The 11,631-nt window shown below is 35.8% G+C and overlaps 1 protein-coding gene across 1 annotated transcript in view; it reads right to left on the minus strand.

Moving 5' to 3' along the window:
• LOC103080507 (neuronal growth regulator 1) overlaps positions 1 to 11,446 on the minus strand; it is a gene marked incomplete at its 3' end in the record, with an annotated part of 563,118 nt that extends 551,672 nt beyond the window's left edge. Inside the window, exon 1 of the mRNA XM_007460795.1 lies at positions 11,271 to 11,446. Coding sequence (XP_007460857.1) covers positions 11,271 to 11,446 — 176 coding nt within the window. The remainder of the gene's footprint in view (positions 1 to 11,270) is intronic.
• Between the last annotated feature and the right edge of the window lie 185 nt (positions 11,447 to 11,631).

The following is an 11,631-nucleotide window of genomic DNA, read 5'->3' on the forward strand; positions in this document are numbered from 1 at the left end:
ATGTCACGTATAGTCGGTACTTAATATGTGTTAGTTGAATCTGAATCATGATGTTGATGGCTCCATCATGATTATAAACTTAAATCATTCTGCTGTGCATTTGGCAAATGTTCAGTATTAGAGCAAGCATTCATATTTTCTGAGCTTCTACTGTATATATTGTCTGTAGATAAAAATAGCAATATAGACAGAAAGTTCTTGCCCATACAGACTACTTCTGAACTGCACTGCCTTCAGCATAACATACAGATGCCTTAAGAAACCATAAGGGCATCTCTAACCCTGAATAATTATTTGCTACCTTATCCAGAATTTTTTTTTTTTTTTTTTTTTTTTTGCGGTACTCGGGCCTCTCACTGTTGTGGCCTCTCCCGTTGCAGAGCACAGGGTCCGGACGCGCAGGCTCAGTGGCCATGGCTCACGGGCCCAGCCTCTCTGCGGCATGTGGGATCTTCCCGGACCGGGGCATGAACCCATGTCCCCTGCATCGGCAGGCAGCCTCTCAACCACTATGCCACCAGGGAAGCCCTATATAGCCATTTTTTAAAATTTTAACCCTCTTATTGACAAGTCCAATGCTGTCACCAGTTATCACCTCTGCCATTCTAAACTCTGCCACAAATGTTAATCTAACTGCCATCTCATTGTACTTTCTAATCCCTCTTATTTCCTCTCTTCTGTCTCTTTTCATTTTTTTCTTCTGTCTTTGATGTTTCATGTGAACATCCAATTACAATGATCTCTTACTTCTGGTAAGTATATCAAATCACCATCAGTTTGTTGAGAATAAAATTTGAGGTTTCACTGCTACTGAGTTCTCTGGGTCTGCACCCTATTAGATAAAACCTTTTTTGGTGTGTTTCTACTTCCAGATTTGGAGTCCTCTCACTTGCTTGTTGGGCTCAACAACAACAACAAATACAAGTATGCCCATTAAATAGAATCTTTAAAATATAAAATATAAAATGTCAAAATTTAGCTAAACTACTCTATGCTATTCCTGCCTGGGCATCCACTTTGTGTGACCAAGTGGACGCCAAGTGGGCCAAAGGGACCTTGAACTGACACTAGCCCCTCCGGCCAGTGCATGTCCTAGATAAGGTGAGAAGACTAACAAGCAAATGTAAGCTCCCAACATCACTTCCCCAGCAGCCCCTGTGAGCAACATTCTCCTCTGTCTACCACGTGTGCATCCCTTAGATCCCTACTCTTTTTGGTTTGAATGGACCAGTCTGGCATTAGCCAGGGAACCCAAAAGCACCCCATCCAGGAACCCTAATAAAGTCATGTGCCCCAGGTCCTGCCACTCTCTCTGCAGGCATCCTGCCTTGACCTCTCCGTGAAGCCCCTGGAGGTATGCCGTGTACTTCCTCCAAGCCCTGTGAGAAACAAACTTCTCTGTTTCAATTTTCCCTGCAGTCTTCTGTTGAACCAAGGTTCAGCTCACCATTTGATATCACAAGGTTTTACTTAAGTGTTACTTTAACAACATCACAACAAAAATATATGTTCAATGAATATTATACGGTGGGTTCACAAATGATTGGTAAAATGATTTACATGGGGAGAAATATACCCATATCAGTAAGTAACGAATTTCAGACTGAGACTAGCAGAAGAAAAGCAGATAAATTATTAGCTAATATAAATGTAGTGTTTACTAAATGGCAGATAATATGTTAGCATTTTACATGCATTATCTCACATAATCCACGTCGTTCTGCCAGGGAGGTACGAAGTGAAGGTAAGGCATTTGTTCAAGGTCACATAGCCAGTAAGTACAGCAGTAGGTATTCACACTCTTTTCACTCCCATCCTAGACACCTCAAAGCATGACAGGTTTCAGTGCAACTAAACAATTACAACAGAAGATAAACTCTGTGCATAAGCAAAAGTAACTCTTTATACCTATTATTTCATATAAGTGATGTGTGAGCAAGAAAAATGATCAATGACATATGCTCAAGAAGACAGGGGAGCAGTTACACAAAGAATTATATATAATTCTTTTTGTGAACATATTCCCCCAAATTCGCCCCCGATCCAACTACAGGCCAAGGTAAAATGCTACTATCTTTTAAAATAAACACAAATGGACTAGTAACATGGAAGGAAGACATAAACTTGAGTGTAAAATACTTTTTCAGAACTTCAGTGTGTACGATGTATATCACTTCCTCATGGGAAGGATGCAGGCTTAAGATTATTCTAATTATTTAATGAATTACATGAAATAAGATTTATTCCTTTTTATTATAATTATTCCATGTAGTACAATATGGGCTGAATTTTATGTATCCCAGTGACCAAAGTTTTAGATTTTGATTAGAAGTCACTCATATATCGCAACATACTTTCTTCCCACCCTTTCTTCCTCTCTCCTTTCCTCCCTCTTTCCTTCAATTCCTTCATTCAACATTCAGATTTTTTTTTTAACAGCTTTATTGTAGTATAATTGCTTTACAATGGTGTGTTAGTTTCTGCTTTATAACAAAGTGAATCAGCTATACATATACATATATCCCCTAGGATCAGGACAGGAATAAAAACAGATTTTGAGCACTAACAATGTGCCAGCAATATGTTAAGTAGTAGAGATACCATTTTCTATTTAGCTGATCAAGTACCAAGATATTAATTTGAAAATAGGTTATTTACAAATCAGATATATCTAAGTATGATCTTCTATAAGAAATATTATATCTATAACATTAGGGAAACTTTATGATCCCTTCGATTTATTCATGTAATATTCTGATACAAGAGTATGTGATGTTATTAGAGAGAATATACAAACAATACCCTCTGCCTTCTGATTATAGCTCTTATGTTCATAATATCTCTCAAATCCTTTTAATATCTCTAAATTTACTTTAGTTGCATGAGAGTAAAGGGGTTTCCGAAGACAACAGAACACATTTTTTCCCATTGCCCTTTAAATCGTCCAAAATCTTTCAATACTTTATGGCAGTAGTTACAGCTTTAAATCAGCCCTATCTTATAGCTTCAGCATGGGCACTGGACCTGTGTCCAAACAACTTAGTGAAATTCAGTGAAGAGCAATTTACTTCTGGACCAAAAAGGGTTATAAACATCTTTCTTAAATTGAACAAATACCAGCTACCTGGAAAGTATAATGTATTGGCTTCTGTTCAAAAGAGCAACACTTAATGCTGGCAACACTGCCAAATTCCTCCTTTCCTATATTCCCCTTTTCCTAAAGAAAGTGATTAAAAGACCAAATTCCATGCCAGCTGGGTGCTTAAGAGCATCAAAGGTCCTCTGTCAGGATTCAGAACTTGATATGGCTTTGAAACTACAATGCTAATAGATAACCTCCTCAACATTATAAATCAAAGCCACATGACCACATTAAAATTCTATCAGCTAGTATCAATACCCTGTGGTTTATAAAGTAATGTTGACCTACCTCTGAGAGACAGAATGATACAATAGTTATGCTCTGGCTTGGGGAGTGTAACTACTTTTCACAATTGAGAGTTATTCATTCAAAGCAAATAGCCAATTCTCTCTACCTCTGTATCTTTATTGATTTTATTTAATTGAAGCCTTAGAAGAAAGGAAGAGGAGGCTCCATTAGTTGAGGTAGAAACAGAAAAAAATGTCAGAAAGTTACAACAGACATTTTGCAATTTCAAACTGTTCCTGTTATCTGTTGATTATAATTGCAAAGAGCAAAAAACTACCTACATAATTTAAAATCTTAGATCTTCTTAAAACTATAAGTACATTTCAATAATCTTACAACTGTATCATTGCATTCCAAACATTTTCTGCTGAAACCCACAGTAAAATATATATATATATATATATATATATATATAATCTAAAATCTTGACACAGTACACACAAACACACAAAATAAAAGTTTAATTAAATGATACTTATCTTTATTATGTAAAATGCTTTCTACCCTATTTTAGTATATTTAGTACATTTTAGTATATTTTATTTTTTTTTAAATAGTTTTAGTATCCAGTACATTTTCTTCAAGACCCACTAGTAGATTGTGTCCTGAATTTAAAGACACTGAACGATTCCAATGTGTGTGTCTCAACCCACTAGGACTTCTGCAGGAATTACTTAAGGCAGAGACCACTGATAAATGGATTCGATAAAAAATACTTAATCACTATAAACACACAGATCTATCATATCATATCTATTACAATATTATTAAATTGGAAACAATTAATAAACCAAGGAACAAATACATTTAATCCTTCGCTTATCCTTCCAAAAAATTCATTAATTTAAAATATAGTGGATGTTGGCCTGATATATGCAAGGTTCAACGTTAAAGCCCTAGAAATAGATGAACAACAGTCACAGAGCTTACAAACCCTTGTGTTTTGACAACCAAAATTAATACAGTAAAAAACAGAAAGTACTTTAACAAAACGTCAAAAAACTTCTTACTACTATTAAATTTCTCCAACATCTTGTAAATCGTATTTTTAGATACAGTGGACTAATCAAAATCCAATTTGATAATGATTATGCCCGTGTAGAAAAGTCCTAGATTTTACTCTCTAGTAGTTTGGGAAGTTTGTTTCCATTGGTGAACTTGAAACACATAAAATACCTGACAAAATAACCTGTGGTCCAATTTAAAGTTTCCTCTACAAAAGCCAAAAGGCAGGTAATGTGATGTTCCAAGGAAAAACGGAGCAATACATTTTATTTTCTCTTATACACAGAAAATGTCCATGACAATCTATAATGGATTAGCAAAACTTTGAGAAGAATGAGTTAAGTATGACTTCCTTCCCAACTCAGGAATCCTCTCTTGAGCGTTCTTTAGAGATGGTCATTGCATTAATTATGGTTTTAAATTACCATCTTTCCTGCAAAAATGTGGGGAAAGTCACCAGAAGTAGGACTTTATGGTGACTGCTTGTTTATATTGGAGCCAGACACCTACAAAATACCTTTTAGAAAGAACTTTGAAGAATGTAAGGGGAAGGTCACCACATCATCTAATACTCAGTTAAGCGGGAGAGTAAAAACAAACAATACCGACTAATAAAGCTTCCCTTAGCTCTTCCATGTTAGTGATGTGATGTCTATAATGTCTTAGTGTATGACATTTTGAATAGGATATGGTAGAAAAGTGATCTGATTTCTAACAAAAAGTTTCAAATGGCTTGAGAGACTAATTTCTACAGTGGTTATGTGTACTGTTATGATCATATAATTCATAAGAAACTGGAAACTTTGATTTGCTCTTCAGGTATTAAGCTACATAAAAGAAAGGCTTTTAATTCCTATTGATTTCAATAGTCAACACTGTAGGAATTAGTTCAGCATTTTGACCACATATCCACAGACAGAGTTTAGCCCTGGTTCTCTTTTGCTCAGTGGGGGAAAAAAAACAAAACAAAAACAGTATTATTGATTCTTGCCAATTTATATTCTTCAACTACTTTATTTTCCCATGCATAGCATCTTTATATTTTTTCTTCTGAAATTAATTATTCAATCATATATTTAACTAAATATTTATACAATTGGTTTATTGTGCTCACTATAATCTGGGTGTGGACAATACCCCAAATATCCATTTTTCTTCTTCGTAATATGCACCAGTGTTGTTATGGTTCTATGCCTACCACCTTAAACAACTATTATATCCAGTTCTAGGAAGCAACATTTATGTTACCGTGAGCAAAACAGTAATTCAACCCAATATATTTAAAATCACTGAAACTATTACTTTTCACCATGTATCAATCAGGGTTCTACCAGCAAAATGTAAACCATTCTGAATATTTAAAACAGAGGGAATTTAATGCAGGGAATTGATTGCAAAGAGGATGGAAAAGTTGAGAAGAAGAACACATGATGATAAGACAGCCCAACAGTTAGAACAGCAGGAAGCCATTGCTACTTTTAGGATGGAAGAACAAATGGGTGAGGCAGTATACAGAAGCCCAAGAGCCGTTTATCCGGTGGGAGATGGAGACACTGTTGAACACTGCCCAAAGCAATGAAGGATGGGAGAAACACCTTGGCCTCTCACACATCATATCCTCCCTTCTCCTAAAACTACCTTCCATTGGACAACCACAGCCTGAAGACAGCTGACATGGACAACTGGGAAATGCAGCCTGGGGATTAGCTTCATCATCTATCTCCAATAGCACAGCATAGGAGAAGGATGAAGGTTGGATCTGGTTAATCAGGCCTAGAACTGTCATATAGAGGATGTGAACATTTCTCCAAACATTCAAATATCAGGTATTTCAGAATAAACTTATCTCATGGAGCTATTTAATTGTAAATCCAATCTATTTAATATAAGTAGTTCATTAACATATGCTTGTGCTCAAAGACATACAACCACATGGGCTTATCAGATCTTCTAAACTAAAAAAAATTGGACAAAAATAAATTTATCTACAAAATTTAAAAATACTATGTTGTTCTTTAATATAATGAATGATTGTGTATTAATGTATCAAGTAATGTGTCATGCTAATAGAACAGCTCTGCAAATCACTACAGGTAACACTGTAGCATTTTATTCCATATTTTGGAGTGCATTTTTCCAAAATGACTCAGCATGACTATCTATTACCACTTCTCCTTTAAAGAAGGAAAAAACCCCTCAGAATTTTAAAAATATTTGTTCAATGACACTATTTAATAAGGATGTAGGTTTTTAAATAGTGCCTTAATGTTCTAAACTAAAAATGCCTATATAGTTGAACAGTACATTTGGAATATCTGATGCATCAATGTGTAGGGATGACTTAACAGATGAGTTTGAAGAGTCTCACTGAAGAGACTCTTCAATGATATTCCAAAAGTACAGTATAATCGACTCTATTGTTATTGGTAATTCTGCATTCTCATACATAAATCATTTATTTTCTTGTATCCAATAGCATACATTTTAAACCAAAACTAATTAACGTAATCAAAAGGCAAATGTATTGGACAAATAGGCTGAGAAGTAATAAATGCTTGTCATATCCATTTATAAATCTACTTGTAAAAGTTTTGTGACTTCCAATGGAAATATCTTCAGCATAAATGTGCGCTATGCTGCATGCTTGAAACAAAAGTCTTCTGCCTTATTACAATATCATTATTAGGATCTCATATAACTTCCATTCAAATCTATTGCATTAAAATGACAAAGTTGTGTTCAACTTTGCTAAAGAAGATATCACATTTAAGAAAAGAACCTTCCTTCCTTCCTTTGATTAAAGCACAACAGAGAATAGGATATTTTGAATTCATATCAGAATGGCAGCTTAAAATGTACAAAATTCACAGATGAGTTGAAGTAGAAACCGATGAAAGAACTAGCTTAAAAACGACATGCCTTTTTAAAAACTGTGATGATATAAATGAGGCTATTCCTTGTATTATCTCCAAAGAATATTAAACGTTTTTGGACATGTTAACATAACTGTATTTGTTAATAAGGTAAGAATAAAGTGAGTGATTCACATTAAAGTAGCTTCAAAACTACAAAAAAAAAAAAAGTCATCTGAAATTAATGTATTGAGCCAGAGCAGAATTATGTTCCCCTTGATTTTCTAGGTCTAGAAACACTGGGTCCTGAAGCATGACCAATGTGGTTCTAGCATCTCCTGTTCTTTGCTATGTCACCTCATGAAGCATTAACTCAGATCTTCCATGTACTTTAAAATGCAATTTGAAGACTAGAGAAGAAGTTAATTTCTCCATACACAAATTAACATGTTCTGTTAAGCATAAAATAGCAATAAGTATTAAATGTGGTAGCAATCTAATATCTAGTATCTCATAAGTTAATGAAAATATTAATTTGTATTGGTAGCAAATTACAATGTATTCTAGACATCCATGCATTCATTTAAAGTTTAGGTAAGGGAAGTACCAAAGTTATTGTACTGAATAGATGCAACATTAAATACTTTATCAAGAATGTCCAAATACCTCATGTGAATCCTTCAGAGATTTATCAGTGAATATCATTATTAGAAATAATGGACATTTTGACATTTAATATATTGCTTCACTAACCTTAAGAGGCAAAGTTAAAATGATAAGAATGTTGAAATAACTAAATGGAACTTCATTATAAGTCCTCTATTTAAGCCAAATAGAGAAGGTGATTTACAAAATGATAGATACAGTTTGTGGATCACAGAATGAATTCCCTTTTGTATGATAACACCACTTAAGAGAAGTTTTGCTTTTCTTGATTCTTTTCTCTAAAACAGACATTCTGGCATTTAGGAGATAAAAACGTATGATTTGACCTTTAAACTTCTGTTTCATTAACGTAACCACAAGCAACAGAGTCACTGACTGACACGTTTGCACTTTCAGGCCTTTAGCACTTAGTTATTTGATAACTTTTATGCCATTATTTGCTTTTTATTAGAGATACTTTGAGGAATGTGTTACATTAAAAATAGAGTATACTGTGTAAAGCTTAATAAATGAACTCATGTAATTCAGTAAAGTGTTCTCTTGAGTACTAGATTTCTGTACTTTGACGTGAGGGTGTGTATCTATTAGGGAAGATTTTGTTTTGTTTGTTTTGTGTTCTAATGAATTAGATAATTAGATCAAATACAATTCCAAGTATCCAAAGTGAAAACATAAACTATAACTCTGTGTCATTACTTTTGATGAAAAGTGTGTCACCTGACTTACACTCAATTAGTCCTTAAGCTCTTCTGTACTGGTCTATGAACACAGCAAATACCAGTTGCAGATGAGTCAAGAAAAATAACTGACATAATTTAACATTTTTTTTAAGAGAAAGAGGATTTCTTATAAATATACATGTTAAAAGTGTTTAAAACCTGTGGGCAATGTAAAAAGATAAAAAATAGGATACTCCCTAGAGAATTCTAGAATTACTGTAAGCAAATTACTCTGAGTAAAAAGTAATGCAGATTGGATTTGTTTCATATGACAAAAAAAAAGATTCTGTTTATTTTAAAAAACATTGTAATTGGTTAGAAACATTATTCAGAAGAGACAGAGGTTGTAGTCTCTTTTAAAAGTTTAAAAGTCAAAAGTTCCCTAAACTAAGATATGACAAAACTCAGGATATGGCATATAAATGGATGAGGTACAGTGCACACAAGTAAATGAGGACTGCACCAAAACAACAAACCAGGAAGGATATTGGTGTCACTAGTTAGAGAAGCTTCACTATTGGAAGCAATGACTGAACTAAATATAGGTCTCCTAGAGGCAGAACATGGGTTCAGTTATTTTAATAGAAACAAAACATCTAAGATATACCATTAAAAGACAAGCAGTCTATCAAATCCTTTAGATTGAAAGTGTTAATGCTCATTACAAATAGGCAATATGCTGCTACAAACATATAGATTGCAGCTCCAATAAGTGTTTGCTACCTCTAAAGATAGCACTTCATCCTTACTGTTGTTTAAACTTCCAAAACAAACTTAATATAAAGAACATAAATAAGGATTTAATTTATATCCTGTGTGTGACCAAAAGTTCATCTCTTTTACCAACAATGAAAGGTATTTTACTAAGTTATAACAAATCATTTGTTACTTTTGTATACATCCAGTGGCATTTTGCATTTACAGTAGATATAGCATATATTATAAAAGCACATTATTAATGTATATTAGAAACTACAATAGTATTCCAGATGAATTTGGACTCATAAGCATATTTTAGAAGGTGTAAATCATTTACCACACCCAGATCCCAGATCATTAAATTTAAAATATATTGCATGACTCAAATAAAACATAGCCCACTCTGTTTCACCTTAGACATGCCACACATACTGACTTTGTGCAATCTGCACTTACAAGCCAACTACCACCCAGTGGAGAGAAAGAAGATCTTTCAGGGAGATTTGAGATATATGTCAGGTGGAAGTGTCATGGGGTGAAGGGAGGGCAATGGGAAATGAAGGAATAAGGGCATTTAGCCTTGTTTAGATCTAAGCACCGCTGATTATCAATTTATATTTTCACAGGAGAAAAACTGTTTCTAGAAGCTTATCTGCAGTGTTGTTTAAAGATAAAATTAGTCTATGGATGTTCATTAATGACAAAACATTTTGATGCTCAGGCTTGGGGAAAAGAAGGGAAGAAGGGAGAGTGAGCAAAAGCAAAACTTAAAATGGGAAAAGGGAGGAAAAGGGAAAGATGAGGGGATAGAGAGAGGAAAGAGAGAGACTGTGTGTACACATGTGTGAGTGACAATGTGTGGAACAGTGAAGTAGCGTGTGCCTTTTAGACAGTAGAAGAGAATCTGAATGTGAAAGTGGTTGTTAGGGAGAGTATGGAAGTGCCAGCATGTGTGAGAATGTGAAACAGAGTATGTGAGGGAGTGTGGTTAAGAAAGAGAGATTTGTGAGGGTGAGAAAATGGTACTGAGAGGGGTTAGAGGGAACATACGTGTGTCTGACAGGGATGGGAACCGATATGGGGAAAGAGATGGGAAATGTGAGTCAAAAAGAGAGAGAGAGACAGAGGGAGACAGAGAGAGACAGAGACAGAGAAACAGAGAGACAGAGAGAGAGAGAGAGATCACAGAACAGGGATATTAATGAAGAAGAAAAATGGGGAATGGAGAAAGGTAAAGAGTGGAGAAAAGTGGGTTAAATAAGAGGTGAGAAATTAGAGTGGTGGAGATAAAAAAGAAAATATGAGGAGAAAAAAGGGAGGAAAAATAAAAAGGAATGAAAAGAGGCAAAGGAAGAAGGGGGGGAGATGGAAAAAAAAGAAAACGAAGGGATAAAAAGAAAAGGGAGAAAGCGGTAAGAGGAAAGAAAGAAAACTGAAAAGGGAGAAATTGAGCCTAAGTGTCCAAGTGAGAGGGAAAATACATAGGAGCAGGGAGCCAGCCATCAGTTTGAAAAAGTCGCTTAGGCTGCAGTAAAATAGAAACAACCTGATAAACTTGTCAGACTCTCCAAGAGTACCCCATGACAATAAAACAGAGACCTTGTGAATTTAGTTTCCAAGTGGCACCTGCCCCTCTTAAACCTCACACTTCACTCATCCGTGGGCTACCTGTCGTTCCGGCAAAGTGCTTTTGCATCACCAGTCCGGCTTGCTACCTGCCCCGGGGTAAAGTGGCCATGGATCCACGCAGAATCAGCAACTGAATTTCCTGAAATGTAGTCTTTTGATAGTGATCACCACCAGCATCATTACTTGGTTTAAAAAGAAGGCAAGAAAGGTGGAAAGAGAGACAGAAAGACAGACTGAGACAAGTACGAAAAAGCACGACGTTCTTCCTACCTAAGCACCGCCGTGTCCCCTTTTCTGACCATCATGTTGTCCACAGCAGCCCAGGGGAAGTCCACACTCTGTCCAGCCGGAAGGCAGGAGGGTAGCAGGCAGCACAGGCTGAGGAGCACCGCCGCCAGCCACTGGTTCGAGCAACAAGCACCCTGCACCAACAGCATCATGTCCATCCCTGCTAGGGCTGCTCACTCTCCAGCAGCTTTCAGCTCGCACTCCCCCACCCCCTGGTGCTGGCTAGTCTTCCCGGGAACCAGGCAGCGCGCCACAGGATGTTTTTTTCTTTCTATTTTTTTTTTTTTTTTTAATTTGGGGGGGGGGGGGGGTTTTTTTTTTTTTTTCCCCCCCCCCCCCCCCT

The sequence above is a fragment of the Lipotes vexillifer genome, unplaced genomic scaffold, assembly GCF_000442215.2.
Source record: "Lipotes vexillifer unplaced genomic scaffold, Lipotes_vexillifer_v1.1 scaffold757, whole genome shotgun sequence".
NCBI lineage: Eukaryota > Metazoa > Chordata > Mammalia > Artiodactyla > Lipotidae > Lipotes > Lipotes vexillifer.